Source organism: Callorhinus ursinus, unplaced genomic scaffold (assembly GCF_003265705.2).
Source record: "Callorhinus ursinus isolate GAN/ISIS: 27379988/994484 unplaced genomic scaffold, GSC_fseal_2.0 scaffold65, whole genome shotgun sequence".
NCBI classification, from domain to species: domain Eukaryota; kingdom Metazoa; phylum Chordata; class Mammalia; order Carnivora; family Otariidae; genus Callorhinus; species Callorhinus ursinus.
This window is the reverse complement of record NW_027397127.1, coordinates 906754-926292: the sequence shown is the minus strand read 5'-3', so window position 1 is coordinate 926292 and position 19539 is coordinate 906754. Positions and strand designations below refer to the sequence as shown.

Sequence of the window (19539 nt, the reverse complement as noted above, 5' to 3'; positions counted from 1 at the left end):
ATGGTGAGCGCTGTGAATTGTACAAGACTGATGAATCACAGATCTGTACTTCTGAAACAAATAATGCAATATATGTTAAGAAAAAAAAGAAAAAGAAGAAGATAGCAGGAGGGGAAGAATGAAGGGGAGTGAGTCAGAGGGGGAGACAAACCATTAGAGACGATGGACTCTGAAAAACAAACTGAGGGTTCTAGAGGGGAGGGGCATGGGGGGATGGGTCAGCCTGGTGACGGGTATTAAAGAGGGCACATTCTGCGTGGAGCACTGGGTGTTATGCACAAACAATGAATCATGGAACACTACATCAAAAACTAATGATGTAATGTATGGTGATTAACATAACAATTAAAAAATATTAAAAAAATAGAAATCTGATGAGTGAACAGAAGTTTCCAATAAGAAATGAATATATTTCAATTAATGTAAATTTTCAATATATTTAGTCACTGATATTGAAAATTATGCCCACTCATGCATGATGGAACCAATTTTGAATTTACAGCTACTAGAAAAATTCATAGCAAATTTAAATACTATAATATGCATACTGCATGTGTAGCTGTTGGAAAACCTTATTTACAGGCACCTTCCTCTAAATGGCCACGTTGTTGCCCTGCAAGATTTTTTCTTTAAAGGTTATATTTTTAAGTAATCTCTATCCCCACAGTGGGGCTCAAACTCACAACCCCAAGATCAAGAGACTCACGCTCCACCGACTGAGCCAACCAGGCGCCCCACCCTGCAAGATTTTAAAGACCTTTACCAAATTAGAGCTATGCCTTACATTTAGTGAATCACCATTATTTCACTCCCTTGAAGGCTTAGATAAGAGAACTCAAGTTGTAAGCTGTTAAGTGTGGAGGGTGGTACTGCTGGAAAGACTTTTGAAAGGACTGGTGTTGGAAATGGCCTTTACCTAAGGACTACTTTTCTCAGAATGCATTATCGTAACACCCACTGGGAAGAAAGTCATGAAAGAAGAGAGACACCTATATAATTTTATAGTATCTAGAAAGATTAATTTTCTTCTAGGGAAAATACATCGTCCTCATCATTTTAGCAGATGGGTAAAATAATATTTTGCATTTTGTTTTTGTTTTTAACAACTGGACTGAGAGCACATGAAAATGCTAAAAATAAAAACTGGATTTGGTCATAAAATAATGAAGTCAGCCATCTTTGAGAAAAGTAAATATTTTTCATGCCATCTAACCTGAGAACATATCTCATTTGTAGTTATACTTTCCTTTGAAAAACTTTCAAATGTACACAGTCATAGAGACAACAGTACAATGATCCACCATATGCCCATCACCCAGATTTAATCAGTTAAGATTTTGCAATGCTTGATTCATTTTTCCCACTCTTTTTCTCTCCCCCTCTCTTTGTTGAATTATTTTAAAGCATTTTGTGTTACTTCGGTAGGCATTTCTAAAATTGTTGGTATTTCTGACATAACCACGATACAATTACCACACCTAACAATTTTAAGAATAACCCCTTGATACTATCTAATATCCCAGTCCATATTCACTTTTTCTCTATTGTCTCAGAAATACCTTTTTATTGCTTCTTTTCTTTTCTTTCTTTTTTTTTTTTTTTTTTGAGATGGGGAGAGAGAGCAAGCGCAAGCATGAGCAGGGGCAGGGGGAGAGGGAAAGGAAAGAGAGAATCCCAAGGAGGCTCCACGTCCCACACAGAGCCCGAAGTGGGGTTCCATTTCACAACCCCAAGATCATGACCTTGAACTGAAATCAAGAGTCGGGCGCTCAATCGACCGAGCCACCAACCCTGTTGGTTTTCTTTCTTTTTTTTTTTTAATTTTATTTTATTATGTTATGTTAGTCACCATACAATACATCATTAGTTTTTGATGTAGTGATCCACGATTCATTGTTTTCGTATAACACCCAGTGTTCCATGCAGTATGTTCCCTCCTTATTCTTTTTTTTTAAGTTTTATTTATTTATTCATGAGAGTCAGAGAGAGAGAGAGAGGCAGAGGCAGAGGCAGAGGGAGAAGCAGGCTTCCCACCTAGCAGGGAGCCCGATGCGGAACTCGATCCCAGGACCCTGGGATCATGACCTGAGACGAAGGCAGACGCTTAACCATCTGAGCCACCCAGGCGCCCTCCCTCCTTATTCTTAAATTTACTTTAACTTTGGGTAAAACTGTAGAATACCATATTGGTATTTTAGCAAAATTGCCTACTGTTGGTCTATATTGTGGTATGAGTCTATGTGATAGAAAATTATGCCTCTACTGCACACAAGTGGGTGGAACAATCGTGACTGCCTGTGTGTAATCTTTCAGTGAAATGTGAAAAACAGCTTTTGCTGTTATGAAGCATCTGCTATTTCACAAATGACTTTTTTCCAAATTTGCAGTGATCAATATTTTGTAGATTTTTAATACTAGGGAAGTTAATTCTCCTGCTTGGAAAATATGAATGACAACATTCATCTACTCAAAAAGGCTTTGCTTCATCATGAAATGATTTGAGTTTATGAAGTGATGGTGCTTTGGAGGATAATAGTGAGATGTGTATATCCATAGCACCTTTCTTTTCATTCCCCACCCCCAGTACACACACACACACACACACACACACACACACACACGCTTTGAAATCATGAACAAAAGGATTTGAAGGTTTATGTTGGTTTGAACTTCCTGACAAATTTTATTTTGTAAGTTGAGTTGCACAGGAGGTACTCTGAGAGGGTAATTAGCAGAATTCTTCAAGCATCTAGTTAGGAAAAAAAAAAAGTGAAAGCATTACATGTCATTTGTGGTCTGATATTTTAGCTTTAATATCACTGAGAGGAGTTATAAAATAGGCAAATCTGTTTCTCTAAATATTGACACCATCTGGTATAAAGTTCACAGAACTGGTGCAAGAAACAGTATTTTCAAAGTTGTCAAACTGAAGTATTATTTTTCTCCATAAATAAAGAAAAAGGATGAAGAGTACCCAAAACAGTAAACAGGTACTAGTTGAGCATTAAACCTCTAAAGTAGAAGTCATGCTGTTGATAGCCATGAATCTGGTGATTACTTCTTCAACTTCACTTTTCAAAGTTCTAAGCATAAGATTTTTTAAAATCAAAAAATCGGGGCACCTGGGTGGCTCAGTCGTTTAGTGTCCACCTTCAGTTCAGGTCATGGTCCCAGGGTCCTGGGATCGAGTCCCGCATCAGGCTCCCTGCTCAGAGGGAAGCCTGCTTCTCCCTCTCCCCCTCCCCCTGCTTGTGTTCTCTCTCTCACTGTGTCTCTCTCTGTCAAAATAAATAAATAAAATCTTTTAAAAAATAAAATCCGAAAATTACAATTAAAAACTTTTGTGCTAAACTTATCATGAGTCTGTGTAGTCCCTTAACTTTTGAAGATGAGACATGCATTTCGGATTCATTTAAGGAAGTAGAAAGAAGAAATGGGACAGAATGTATGCACATAAATTTGTAGGACACGCCGGCTGCATTATGAGCATACTCAAGTTAAAAATCGCTTTCACACTCCGTTCAAATCAAGACACTGTGGGTGAATGTCATGTCTTACATTTAATTGGCAATAACGAGAAATAGAATTTAATTGTAGCAAAACTAAACTCTTTAGAAGCATCTTAAAAAAAAAAGATTCCATTTATTTGTCAGAGAGAGAGAGAGAGAGCACAAGCAGGGGGAGCAGCAGGCAGAGGGAGAAGCAGACCCCTCGCCTAGCAAGGAGCCGGATGTAGAACTCGATCCCAAGACCCTGGGGATCATGACCTGAGCCGAAGGCAGACGCTCAACCCACTGAGCCACCCAGGCGTCCCAGCATCTTTTTTTTTTTTTTTTAAGATTTTTATATATTTATTTGAGAGAGAGAGTGAGAGTGAGCATAAACAGGGAGGGGGCAGAAGGGGAGGGTCGAAGCATCTTATTTTTAAAGTAGCACAAACCAATGTCAAGCTTTTATGAAAAACAACTTGAATCTCAGCATTTCAGAGCCAGAAGAGATAGAGATTGTCTATTACAACACCTTCATTTTATGGATGAAAAAAACTGAGGCCCAAATCGGTCCAGTGACTCATCCGAAGTCACACATCAAACAAGTCAGGGCTAGAACCTGTGTCTCCAACCTCCTAGCCTACTTTTTTATGCTGTACTATATATATTTAACATTTAAGGTACCAAATGATACTAGAATGAATTCTATATTATATAAATTGATACTAATACAATTAATTTTGATTTTGACTCGATTTTCTGTATTTGTGATAGATTTTAATTTCACATTATTAACCTGTGATTTATAAGTCTTGCTGTATTTTGGTGATTTATATGCATTGGGTAATAAGTTATAAAGCACAAGTAGGACTCGCTTTTTTTTAATGGGACAGCAGAACCATGACTAGACTGAGCCTTCCACTCCAAAGTGGATTTTTGTATGTTTGTTTTTCTCCCTTTATCTAGGTGATTCTGGAGCTGTGAAATGAAGAGCTGTTGGAAAGGTGAGGAGTTAAGAGTTCATTCGGCTGTCCAGATGTATCCAAGTACCCCGTTATTTGGCAATAAATACATCTGGGCAACTGATTGAACTTTTCGCTTTTCACGACTCTCCTGGAACCTCTACAGCCAGAAGAAGGGCCTGCTATATAGCCAAAAGTCTGGGATCTCTTAAGCTAATGAAATTGAAAGTGGGAGTTGCTTATGGGGGAGGAGACACCAATGTAAATGTAAGTGGGAACACATTTTAGTTTGCAGCTAAATTGAATTTTAAGTATCTCAGCAAAAGACGAAGAGATGTCCCCCGCTCCCTCCCGCCGGTTTGCAAAATTAAAATCAAACCAACAGAAAATTTTGAACTGTTCCCATCAGAGACGCTGGTTATGTGCTTAACTTACCAGTGTAAAAGAACTGTATTTTTTATTGTGATTCAGAATAACCAGCAAATGCTGTCTAATATTAGTACTGTGGCATATACATATGTTTAATATTTAACCTCAAGCTATAGCTACATACAAAGGTCGATCTAAAGTGTTTCCCCCAGTCTCTCTTTATCCCATTGTGCTACTTCATTTTATCCATAGCAATCCTTACTATCAGGAATTACCCTACTTATTTGTTTAAATGCTTATTGTCTGTATCTCCTGCGAGAATGTAAGCTCCATGAGAGCAGGGACCTTGTCTAGCTTGTTTGCTACCACACGAAGATGCTGTTATACAGAGTTTTCAGTCCTGTAAATCAGGTCTCCAAAACAAAGACTTAGCATAGTGTTTGCTCTGTGAGTTCTGCTGTTTAACAGCCTTCGGTTTACTCTGTTATGTGGATACTGATGCTGAGACTATTCCGGGATAGTTCTGCTACCACCTATGGAGAAAGCAACTTCAAATATTGGGCATTCTGCCCACCAAGGCAGATTCTCTCAATGTCTGGTACTATTATCATGGAATAATTTGGTAGCTATTTTAACTCTTTAAACTTAGAAGCGGTTCTGTTGTTAAAGTATTATTTTAGGTAAATGGAATGGGTCTAGCTGGGAAAAACTTAGGACCTTATATACTGTAGATTTTAGTAGTTAACTATCTTGCTGAGTCTCACTAAATTTAACAGTAATCACTCTTACAAAATATGTAAAACACAAGTAAAAGCATTTAGTAAATACAAATAAAGAGAAAATATTTCGTGTTTCATTTTAATTCCAAGTACAAAAAGAACAGTTAAATTTCTTTGAACAACCATTACATTAGCTCAAGGGGGTGAGTGAAGGAAATGACACTAGACCTGCATTCAAATAGAATAATCACCTTATTACCGGTTCTAATGACATGTCCAGGAGAGACCCAGAGTCTTGTCCAGTGAATGCCCCCTTGCCTTTCACTTTCAAAAGCATCTCGGTTTGGAGAGGAAATTTTTAAAATCACCCAGCATATATAATTGCCTTTTCAGAACCGTTAGATTTCCCTATGGCACATCATGAGGAAGTCTCCAGTTTTGGGTCTGAATCGCTGCATTCTCGAACAAGCCAAAGAAAAGATGCAGGGAGCAAGTTGCTAGTATTGCATTGTCCTGTAATATAGATCTGTACTCGACTTAGTAAGAAATTAAGCATTTCCATTGAAGTCTCTTCGCTTGAGGCTTTTTGCCTAATATATGATCTTCTGAGAAGCAGATTGCTAAACATTGGAAGGTCATGAAATTGCCTCTTCTGGAGGTTGGTCTAAAGAACATCAACTATCACAATTCATGAATTGGCTTAAGTATAGACCTGTCTGAAGGCAAAGGACTGGGTTATTTGATCATTCATAATTTTTCCGCCGTAGGAGTTTTATGAATTCCTAATTGTGGAATAAATTAAAATTTACACTTGAAGATAGAAGATTTGGATTCATTTAACATAAAGTTAAATAAATTTCTAAATTAGCTTAACAGGCTTGAATACTCTGTGTTGACTGGTGGAAGAGCAGTCTTTAATTGCATTGATTGTAATAACTGGATAACATAGTAACTTTTTATTAAAATTGTAAATAGCTATTATCTGATTTAACTACAGTTGGCAAAGGTGAACTTTTAGTATGACAATTATATATTTTATTAGAAAATCCATACAGTGCATTTGAAGTTGAAAGGAAAATTCCTACAGTATTCATTAGTTCTAAGGATAGTTTTTGAATTAAAAGATTTCCCCCAAAAATGTTGTAAATCTGTGCCACATTAACATAGGTTTCTGAGGAGAAATCTGAATATCTGTGACTAATTCACTTTTGATCTAGTATCTGCTGAAAGCCCAGTGGCTATAGTAACCAGAGGGATAAGTTTTGAATTATGAGTCCATAATTTCTGAACAACAGAAACTGTCAAAAATTAAACCTCTGCATTTATAATTAATTATAAAATTCTTAAATGCTTTATTATAAAAAGCCAGACAAGAATGATCTCAGTTGACTGCCTCTTCTATAATTTTTAAAACATTCAGGATCAGATTTAGTCTCTTCAGTATGAGAGAAAATAATCTGCTTCATCACTATAATCGGCTCATGGGATTTCCAGAAATCTAATATAAACTATGTTTTTTTAATGGGGTAACTTATTACTTCCAAATTTTGTTAAAAGCATCGGGTAGAAACACTGGCACTTCCTTACTATTTTTATCAGTATTATGTTTGACCAGGTCTGGAAAAGAGTGACTAGGAAACAGTTTGAGTACAGGAAATGTGATTGAAACATGACCAAACTTTCTTCCATGTCAAAGGGTAGGAAAGGTGAAAGTAAAAACAAATCATAAATGGCTAGCTTTTGAAGATGCAAGGAAATGTCCAGGATTTTGTAGAAAGTCATAGACTCCTGTTTCTCCAAACACAATTAAGAAAAAAAACCACAGCTCTTTCTCATTCTTAGGATCTTTTCACACCTTAAAACTCAAGTCTCTCCCTTTCCCTGCCCTTCCATCAATCAAGTACCCAGCACTTGGATAAGGAATTTGGGAGTTACATGGAAAGTACATTTATATGGCTCCTCCTCTCGAAAATTTGTCTTTAGCACACATCCAGCACCCATCTATCTGCCTCTGCTGCTTTGGACAAAACCCTTTGAACATATTCCCTTTCCTCACCAACCACCTCCTCTCGTCCGGCTGGTCCTCTTCTCTCCTTCATCCAATTACATTCTAGATCCTTTCTACACAACTTTTTTGAGTTGGCGCTAAGGCCACTGTCAATCTTCTTTTGGACAAAGCGCACAGTATGACTCTGCTCCTTCTCAAAACAGTCTCTCTTCACATTTTCCTTTTTGCCTATTCTTTCCATTTCTATTTGCTGCCCTCCTTTATTTTTCCTCTTCTCCAATTTAATGTCTACTCTCTACTGGTTTAACACTCAACTCTTAAAACTAATCCCCAATTATGACTTTACTAGAGTCCAAATCATGGCATTTTCTTTGTTGTTTGCATCTCCCAATACAGAGTCATGTGGAAGTTCTTTCATAAGCTAAATTTAAAATGTGTAAGACTCAGATAAGATGCAAAATTGACTTCCCTTTCTCATCTTTGTAGTCTTTCACAAATGAATGAATATAAAGTATTCTATAGACCACAAGGATGCCCATAGATGTCTCACCACTTGGAGGGCAAATAGGCTTGGAAAACTAGGTATCCCTTAAAGAAAGCACAGCACTGGTTTTCCAAGTGAAGCATCAAATTATTGTCCAATGAATGCAAGAAGTACAGCATCACTAAATTCATGCCCATGCAAAACCCTTAAAATGCCACCAAGAAGAAGTTAAAATAGAAGCTGTGTGCTGAAGAAATCTTGGACAGGTCCCTTTACAGTCATACTTATATTTAGAGCTAAATAGGCATCACACCAATTAGCTCTGAAATTAACAAATTTCCGAGGCTAGCCTGAGGCCATATGGGAAGAGTCAAAAGTAGCTTTTGCTCTTTTTAATTCATGCCAGCCTTTCTTCCCCACAGTGGTTTTACTTTTTTTTTTCATTATTTTCACTTCCACGACGGTTATTGATAATGGCTTTAAGTATTTCTGAGTGATACTGATTTTGATAGTTTAAAATTAATTTTTGAATATACACTGGGGACCCTATTTTGGCTCAACTGTCCTCAAGTATTCAAACTATTTTTGATAATATATGTTATATGATATATGACATATGTTGACATAGGAGCATAGATTTCATGGGCATCAATTAAATATAATGCTCAGCATATGAGTTTTGCTTAACTAAAATCGTCATACTACTGAGAACCATACGAAAACTACTATTTGTCCCCTTTTTTGCCTTAGCAAATGTAGTTATTGATATCTGAAGATTTTACAGAGCATTAGAGAGAACATAAACAGTTTGTGATTTGTGTTGCAGAAATAAGAAATTAGTCTGAATATGTATTTACAGATCTTGAACTTATTTCTGTGATTTAACCTGTGATTTTTCTCTTCATGTTTGATACAGTAAATTGATTTCAGGTTAATCAATCTTTGTCTGTACATAAAATCATATATACACACACACATAAGTGTGTGTATATATATATATTCTTATAATACTTTGACATTGTTAAATGACCATAGTTTCTATGAGAGCCATATAAATTCTCATTTAAAATGAATCACTCTATCAATTATCCCACCAGTGATTTTTTTTTTCTTAGTTTTATAAAACACAAGTCTTCCCAAACTTGAATACTTGAATTCCCAGGTATTCTTTTTCTGTTCAACCAACCATGAGAATTCCATTATGAAAAATTGGCAGACTCTGAGAGGTTTGCAGATCAGAGTGTTTAATTAGTGTTGTTTTGTTATGGGTTTTTTTTCTTGTTACTCTTATTTTTTCTGTTTGTTTCTTTTAACTTATCTTATCCAAGTCTTTAAGAGGTTTTGTAGAAATCCTAACAGAACATTTCACATTGCAAAATATCATCACAGTGTCTTAGCCCCTAGGGGAAACATGTAATGCAGCATTACTTTACATAATTTATATATAAATTATTCCTGTCTATCACATCAATTCTCTAAGCTTTTACCACCAATCCAAGGGCATTTTTCTATCAGGTTTAGTCAACTTTCAAAAAATGCAAATTTTAATAGTATAAAAAGATATTATTATGCCCTCAAGGTATTTTAGTTAATAAATTGAAGCTCTATATACATAATATACTCTTGTGATTGTTACTCTCCTCAATTAACAAAATTGGAACTTAGAAAAAAAATATTTGTTGTTTAATTTTCCTGTTTATATTTTATAGAAAAATATACATGTAAAAAAGATTACAACGCTGATTAATTTTTAAAGAAATACAGTATTTTGAGTAACAATAATGGGATTTTACCATGGCTGAGAATATGGAAAATATAATGTTTAATGAGATGATTATCATATCAAGCTATAGCAAACATGAATTCAATTGTGCTATAATCTACTGGAATGAAGCATATTTTACTTTGAAACTTTTAAATTATATTAATTTTTAGACACCTGAAAAGTAAAAATTAAAAACAATTTTTATATTTTAATATTGAGAAAAGAGAAGGATTTTGATATTTGTTGAGAGCTAAGAAGCAAAATAAGACTTTTTTCCTTTCTGTATCATTTTTTGTCTCATTTTTTTTTGTCACTTTTGTCACCTCCCAGGAAAAAGGATTTATGCATTGTCTGGCAGCGTTTTATAGGATTAAAATGATCTGACTAATGATCTGGCAAATGTCACTCTATCTCTCCCATAGAATATTTTGTTTCTGGATCCTGGAGGCCATACTTTATGCATTATTGTAGTGAAAGGGATGGTTTTGAGGTAGATTTCTGTGTAGGTAACACTGATAGAACTCACAGGTGTGAGGTGGGGGACAAGAAGAGAGAATAAATTAAATTCGTAGCTTGAATGACTAGAATAATAGTACTATTAATGAGATGGGAAACAGAGAGAGGTGCAATTTGTTCCAGTAAAGTTTTATTTCCGAATTTCTAAAAGGAACTAAAAAACACTAGAAGAGATTATCAACACATTTTTATCACGTTCCTTGAAAATATTTTCAAATTAGACAGAACGGATGATTTTTCAATGTTATTCCACATTCTCAAGCTGCTCGAGTCTCTCTTTCTCCCCCTCCCCCACCGCAACTAACTTTTCCTCATTGACAGCCCACTGCATACAAACCTAACATCCCAATCCTGACTCTTGTAAACGTCTGTGATCCCAGAAAAGATTTCAGTTAGATGTTTGGTGTGGGAAGGGAGTATAACCAAAATCCTAAAATTGAAGATCTAGAAAACCAAGAATAGAGAACAGAGAGGTTTACCCACTCTGTTCCCAGTTAGGAATCTCCAGGCAGAAAAAAACGAAGGGTTTCTATGTTAATCACTAGAATTCACACTGAGTGTTCATTCAATGTCAGTGTAAAGATTGATAGTGATATGTGCCACTCTATGAAGATTTATTGCCACAAAGGAGTGCAGCAGAGATTCTCAGCAAATTTGTATCCAGTCTACTCTTGGCCAACATTTTAGCATGCTGAATATAGTGAGTGCTAAGTGGTAAATAATCAGCTATGGAAATACTTGGCAGGATTGTGCAATGCGACAAATAACTCCTTGAAAAATAGCCTATAGAAACTGAAGGCATTCACTCTGAAATTCTTTGATAAGTTGTTTGGAGAGTTTTCACGTTTCCTTCCTAATACCTTTAAGATGCATTGTCACCTCTTAATCAATAAAAGAAAATAAGGTTTTTGTTTTCATCATCTTGTGCAACTGACCTTTTATTTGCATTTTTAGCATTATTCCACGTGCCCTGACTATAACATATTATCTGTAGGATACTAACAAGCTGGTACATAGGGTGATTGCTCTATTTAATATAGTAAACCTGATCAAATCATTTATTTTGGTATAAACTTGGAGCTGCCCTCTGGAGAATATTTTGTTGGTTAATGCTAAAGTATAAATAAAGCTATGCAAGTGCAGATTGCTTCACTTTGAAGAAAATAAATTAGAAATGTTGTACAAAATATGTTCACTTAATAGAAATACTTACAACTTATTTTAGTTTTCCACATTCTTATAAGATGAAACTTTTGTATTTATACATGCTACTTAATTATTACAACACAAACTTTCCCCAAACGGTTTGTCCATTAAGAAGCATATATTCTTAATTTCTCAAAACACTGATTTGAAGCCATGTGTACTCTAAGAAGAAAAGTTTTAGTAGAAGCCCCATATGAATAAAGTGTGTACAAGAAATTTTAGAAAAATTGAAAAAAAAAAAAAAAAAACAATGATGGTTCTGTATCGGTAAATAAATGAAAAATATATTCTCTGCCATTTTTCATCACTTACATGATATAACATGCTTACCTGCTTGCTAAATTTTGTAAATTGCTTCTTATCACTTGATAAATGTATTTAAGTTTATTTAATTGGCTGTTATGCAAGTTATTTGGACTTTTAACTAACTTTCTTTTTCTTTTTTTCTCTCTCCCCAGAAAGGATGGAATTATGAATCCAATCTGTTAAATTTCCTCTTCGCAATTTTAAACTTTGGTTGCTTAACACCGAAGCAATCATGGTGAACCTGAGGAAAGCGGTGCATTCGTTCCTGTAAGGATGTTATTACTGATTATTTTTTTAAAAGATAACTTTTTATGGTAGCTTGCTCAAAAATGTTAAAAAGGTTTTTCTATGATCATTCAGCTATGTTTGCCTCAATTTGCACAAATGACTTGCAGCCCACAGGCTAATATTATGGATGTTCCCTGTTCAAAAATAAATGGAAAAAAAACCCAATAACTTAGACTTCAATTAAATAGAACTGCTCATGTAGTCAAATAAATACTATGACAATAATATCTTAAATTCCAAAATAATTCCAATGTTCATGGTTGCTTTCTCCATGGTTAAAATGTAGAAATGAGAAAGGTTCTTTCCTTTTCCTTCCTTCATGAACTAAACAGCCAAGAGGATAAAATGTCTTTATCAGTTTCTGGTTTTATAAAGAATGGTTGGGGTTACAAAAGAATGGGTAAGAAGTCAGGGAGTAGAGCTTGGGTGATGGAGCTAGACAGAGGAAAACAATGCTGTCTTCCGAAGTCTTGATACAATGACCCAGTAGTTCAGATCAATAGAATGTCACGTAAAGGAGATAAGAATTGGATTCAAGTACTGAGCAATTCTAAATGTAATCTAATCCAGGTATATCTTCTTTTTAACTTAATAAAATGTTGGGCTGGTCTCTTCCAAGCCCACTCTTCGAGGAATGGGGCATGGAAAAAAGATCCAGGGCTCTGTAAATTCTGATCAGTTACAGTTGAGAAACCTTGAATCCCCTTGCTCCTACAGCCTCCTCTATGATTCCTATAAAGAGCTCACCCAGGAAAAAGTTGATGGGGTAGTAGAGATATAAAGTACATCCACACTGGATCCTCCACAATATGCAATATGCTCCACTAGAGCCCATCTTGGATGTCACTGCACATTGTGGTGATGGTAGTCTCAGTGATGTGTGATTCCAAGAGGACAACAACAGACAGGAAAAGGAAAGAATGGAGGACAGTGTAAAAGAAGGGAAGGGGCGCCTGGGTGGTGCAGTCAGTTAAGCAACCGACTCTTGATTTTGGCTCAGGTCATGATCTCAGAGTCGCGGGACCCAGCCCTGCCTTGGGATGGATGGTAATCCACTTCTTCTAAAAATGCCCATTGTCATATGGCAGGCAAAAACACAGTACATTTAAAACGTACAGACTTTTAACTCAAATTATCATTTTGTTTATCTACCTAGAATATAAAATTATATGTTCATTAAACATTTAGTACCAGTGAATAAATTGGTTGCATTGTTCAGAGAGAAACTGTAGTCTTTGTGTACATATTTTATGAGACTTCTGTGTGTGGGCTTAATAACAATTAACTTAAGCTTTAGGAGCAAGACCAAAATTATTCTTCTTCTATAAAAGGAGCTGTATATATTTCACTGAGCATGTAAATATTAGAAATTAGGTTTAATTATAATATAGCCAATTCTTGATAACAAAACTATAGAAAATAGGATTGAACTTTAATAATAATTATAATACTTTGCCCATAGTAACACCCAATAAGAATTCATTAAATTTAATTGAGTTGAAACCAGGAAACTGAGTAATACTCTTATAAAATAAAAGTATATATATATACTTTTATATATTATATATATATATATAAATATATATATATTTTATATTAAAATGTAAAATAAAAGTAAATACTCTTTCAGGATCTTCCCAGTAACATTATTTTAGAATTCACAACAGATATATTTAGATTCTATAAGCTTCCTCAGTAATTTAGTATTTCATGAAAATTAAAAATATATCTGGCCAGCAGAGGTAGGCAAGATAACCACTTGAAGTGTTTTCCTACCCACAATAAGACACTCAAATTTTAAAATTGATAATTGTCCAATAGTATTTCATGTATTTTTTACATACGATCTTATCCTGCATTCCTCCTTTTAAAAATTTATTTATTTATTAGAGAGAGAGTACAAGTGGTGGGGAGGGGCAGAGGGAGAGGGAACCCAACGTGGGGCTTGATCCCAGGACCCTGAGATCATGACCCAAGCCAAAGGCAGACGCTTAACCAACTAAGCTACCCAGGCGCCCCTCTGCCGTTTTTAGAGAAATATGAAAGGACTTTGATGTTTTTACAACTTGCTTAGAAAATTGAAGTTGGATGCATATTCTGTTAGGACCTTATTCTCTAAGCTTAAGGATAAATACACTTGTGGTTCTATAACCGACAGTTGAAGATGAAATATTTTACTATGAGCATAAACTCTTGCGGGACTACCTGAGATAATTAGCAGCTAATTTAAACTAGAATTTTTTTTAAATGCCAGAAAGACACGTTTTTCATCAGATAAGCCAGAAAAGACCCAGATTTAAAATTACCGCCTGAGGCTGTTTTGCATAAATAAGTATCTTATTAAAATAAAATCAGGATTTAAATTCATCACCAATTGTGAAATACATGAGTCGGGGTGTAGTTATCATTAACTACTTTTGTTTAACTTTGAAGGCAAAAGGAAGGTAAGCCCCAATATTGACTGAGGGCCCATTGTGACGAAGGTACAATATTCAGGACTTTATATATATTGTTTAGTTTTCCCAACGATCACATAATAAAGATCATCCTTGTTGTACAGATGAAGAAATGGATGCTCTGAGAGGTTAAGTGACTGGTCAAAAAATCATTGAGGTCATGAAGTTAGGAAATTGACCACATGCCCTGTGCAACAAATAGAGTGACAGAATAATCAAAGCTGAGAGCAAATAACGTGCTTCTATTTATTTGGTCCTTTATTTTAATAATTTCTACTCACATTAATCAGATTACTTATGATACAGATTTTTTGAAACATACATTATTTTAGCTTATTTTTTATGTTCTAGGAAATAGAATTTACTGATTATTTGATACAAAAATGTACTGATTATTTGATAAAAATTACTATGTATATCACCCTCTGCATGTTGCTTAGAATGTCAGGTAACTTCAACTAATAAGGAAGTTATTTTAAGCAAAACGTCTAAAATATTAGTTTTCTATCCTCTGTAGAATGAGAAAGTCAAAATATTTTCATGATTTCTTCATTATCTTAAAAGACATAAAAGTATATTACCAAGATATTAAGAGAAGTAATTTTTAAATTCTCCAGAAAATTATTACAGTATTTTACTTGAATTTTAAAAATGTTAATAGTTTCTCAGGCCAAGCATTCCAGTTTAAGTTTAGAAAGTACGGTGTATGTGCAAGTACGTGTGCATAATATCATAAATATATCATTACGATAATCATAATCATCCAGTTTTACTACAGTAAATTTCTCTGATGATCGGTAATAAATGATGAGCTAATCAAATCACACATGTATTTTCCCTGTATAGAGATAACATTTTTAGTTCAATGGAAAAGTGAATAAGATAATGAAGTAAAAGCATTTGTATGAAGAACTCAGACTCTGGATGTCATAATGTCATGTGTTCAATCTCCCCAACTCCAGAAAGACCCTTCAACAGTCTTGCAAACAAAAAAAAAATTATTCAGCACGTATTTATACGAGAGAAAATTTTCTCCTCTATAAATAATAACAAGGTTTAACAACCACTACATATAGTGCAGTTGCTGCTTAATATTTATAAAATAACTATTACTGAACATAGAATACCCAAAAACCAGTCGTTTTCAAATAATAACCCTTGCTTTCAAGCAGGAAATATTGAATATGCTTATCTTTCTTATCTATTTTATTAATGAAAATAAATGTTAGTTTTATTAGATACTTTGGGAACACACACTTTGAAAGGACACTTAATGTATGTAACCTGAATAAATCTCATACCACCACAGAGGAAAGTTGATTTGGGATGTACAAAACATAGCCATGTCCACTTCTACATTGTTTGCCACCTGGCCTGATATTCTTACTAGTGGAGTCTACAAAAGTACCATCCCGAGAGATGCACAGTTTACATGACTTCAGAGGTTTTGTATCCAGCACAGGAAAAGCAGCAAACCCATAGGAATTAGTCATCACCACAAATCAATCATTTTCTAGCCTAGAACAGGGCCCCGAAAACATAGGACAGAAATGAGCAGAGTGTCAGAGAGAAGGAACATTTATAGCACAGATATTAATACGTATGGACCAGCCTAAATCACTCTGCAGCTGTGAGAAGGTAAAAAGAGTTTTAGAAAGAAATGAATATGCACTATGGCCAAAACCCACTGTGCCTCTTCTAACATCTTGCCTGAAGTTTGTCTGATGACAACTTATTCCTTGTTAGCTTTAGATTAAAAAGGGCAACGGTCCAATTTTCTTGTCAGGGTACTGGATACTTCAAGGAAAATCTCCTTTCATTCTGTTGTCAGTTGTCTCAGATGATATCTAGAAGAAATTAATATTGAAAAAATATAAAAACAGACTGTTACAGCAAATCAAACAACACTGTGGTTTCATATTGCTTGTATAGAGTAACAGTTTAAAATACAGGCCTTGAAATCAGTGGGTCCTGAATATGGACCCTGCCCCTGCCACTTACGGGCTGTGCTGCCGAGAGAAAGTTACTTAACCTCTCTGAATCTCGGGCTCCTCATTTGCATAATGGGTATAAACCAATCCTACACACAACACAAGGTTGTTGTGTGTGTGATCAAATGAGATTACATATATATAATTTTATACTATAGATAATGTTTATTATACATATATATTTCCATAAACTAAGTGACTTACTCATAATATTCTTTGGATAGAAAAAGAAATACTGAGATGATGATGATGATGGTGATAAGGGTTGCTGAAAGAAAAGCAATTGTTTTGTATAAGCAATTTACTGGGTATAAGCAATATAATACGTATTTGATTTTTTTTTTCTTAATTTTCAGTGTGCACCTAATTGGCCTACTGGTTTGGCAATGTGATATTTCTGTGAGCCCTGTTGCAGCTCTAGTAACTGACATTTTCAATACCTCCGATGGTGGACGCTTCAAATTCCCAGACGGGGTACAAAACTGGCCAGCACTTTCAATCGTCATCATAATAATCTTGACAATAGGTGGCAACATTCTCGTTATCATGGCAGTAAGCTTGGAAAAGAAACTGCACAATGCCACCAATTACTTCTTAATGTCCCTAGCCATTGCTGATATGCTAGTGGGACTACTTGTCATGCCACTCTCTCTGCTTGCAATCCTTTATGGTAAGTACAATTTTATTAGTTTTTTTAATCTCTGATTATATCTTAAATGTGTATCAGGTATCATAGTAAACACTCGTACAGTTAATCGTTTTACTTATATCATTTGGAAAATGAAGAAAAAAGCCAATTGTGTGACAGAAGTGGATGTGTATATCATATTTATTAAATAAATCAGTAGCAGAGTCTTCAAAAAGCAAAAGGGACATTTTATAATATATCAAAGTCATACACAAATACTGTATTGCTCAGTCTCACTTATACACAATTACAGTTGCCTTAATGTATACAATGGGACAGTGACAGAAACATGTTCTCACCTCTGTGTTCTGGGTGGTACACATACCTAGTATCCTTTCTTTCACGAAGAAAGAAAAAGAGACTCATCAACTTTAATAAATATATTTTAAATAATCTTTTTAAATGTTAGCAAATTAAGTGCTTGCACATAATATGCACTCAATAACAGCTATTCTTCTTTATGGAGTCTACAATTTATGTTTTTACAAGGTGACAGGGATAAGAAATTAATTAATAATTATATAAGTGCAATGTCACATTATCACAATAAAATTCAGGCATTCAAAGTTTTCATAATATTGATTTTAGAGAGGTTTCTCGTTTTTCTTTTCATATTCTGCCATCCCTTTACCCTATTCATTTCACATTATATTTTTTTATTCAAGTGTAATTAACGTACAGTGTTATATTAGTTTCAGATGTACAATCTAATGATTCAACAATTCCATATAATTCTCAGGGCTCATCAAGGTAATAGTATTCTTACTCCCCTTCATCTATTTTACGCAGCTCCCCTCTGGCAAATACCAGCTTATTCTGTGTATTTGAGTCTGATTTTTTTTTTTTTTTATGTGTCTCTTTTTTTCTTTGTTCATTTGTTTTGTTTCTTACACTTCACATATGAGTGAAATCATATGGTATTTGACCTTCTCTGACTGACTTCAATTAGCATTATATCCTCTAGGTCCATCCATATTGTTGCAAATTTCAAGATTTCATTCTTTTTATGGCTAATATTCCATTATAGATATATGTATATATACATCATACTTTCTTTTATCATTCATCTATCGATGGGCACTTGGGTTGCTTCCATGTCTTGGCTAGTGTAAATAATGCTGCAATAAACATAGGGATGTATATATGTTTTTGTTTTAATGTTTTCATTTTCTCTGGGTAAATACCCTGTTTACTGGATCATATGATAACTCTATTTTTAACTTTAAACATAAAGAAAACATCCTCAGGGATTTCAGGTAAAAATAAGGAAAAATTTACAAGAGTAAGAGAGTTAGACTGACTTCACAATTAACAAAAATAAAGCCAAGTAATAGAAGCAATATCTTTCAAAAAGTTAACCAATTGTAAGACACTCTTTCAAAAGCAAACCTATAAAGAAAGAAAACAGATCACTCGTTTCAAGGGGTTTAAAGTGGGAGGATGACTGAAAAGGGGTATTTATTTTGGTATATGTTGATATGGTGGTAGTTTTATATACATATGTAAATTTAATATATATATGATGTAAATATATATATAAATTCCTAAAATTTGAAAAACTATAAATTCTAGTGTGCAGTTTTAAAAAGGTGAATTTTACTGTATGTTAAGTATACCTTAAATTAAAAAAGCAGAAAAACATACTCAAAGTTTGAAATGAAGATTTTTACATCCAGACATGCTAACCATGAAGGCTATAAAAAGCTGAAATCTGTTTTGAACTTAGAGAATTCTGAGCCCATAAGCCTTTCTTAAGAAATTAAATAGTGGATGAGATTAAACTAACCAAGGAATGATTGGGAAAATTTCATCCACAAGACTGATGACGAGCATTTAATATGGGTAATATTAGAGCTAAGACAAAAATAAAAGTGGTATAAGGGTAGGAGAATACTGTTATATGTTATATAGCATCTATTATGTGTTATAAACTCTAAAAAAATTAGCAAGAATGCAACTAAAATTACGAAGAGAATAGAAAGGGAACGAGGAAAAGGAAAGTAAAATAATTTTATCGATTTTTCTATAAACAAAAGGTGGGAGCTAAATGATACCATTAAAAATTGGCAAACCAGAATGTAATAGAGTTAATAAGAAAACAGTGGTTTAAGGGCATTAAGCGTGATATAAATAAAACATGATATAAATGAGAATTTAAGTTAACCATTAAAACAAAAAACAAGCCTTCCAAAACCCCAAAAGAAATGTAATTAATGAAAGAACAAAAGACATCAACTAGAGGAAGAAACACAAGAAAATGTAACATTATGCCCTCAACTAATATGCCATGATG

The 19539-nt window shown here is 34.4% G+C and overlaps 1 protein-coding gene across 1 annotated transcript in view; it reads left to right on the top strand.

Annotated features, from left to right (window-relative positions):
• Positions 1-19539, top strand: part of HTR2C (5-hydroxytryptamine receptor 2C) — a 272709-nt gene that overhangs the window by 119385 nt on the left and 133785 nt on the right. The window contains exons 3-4 of the mRNA XM_025853674.2: positions 11976-12090; positions 16915-17228. Coding sequence (XP_025709459.1) covers positions 12056-12090; positions 16915-17228 — 349 coding nt within the window. The 5' untranslated portion in view covers positions 11976-12055. The remainder of the gene's footprint in view (positions 1-11975; positions 12091-16914; positions 17229-19539) is intronic.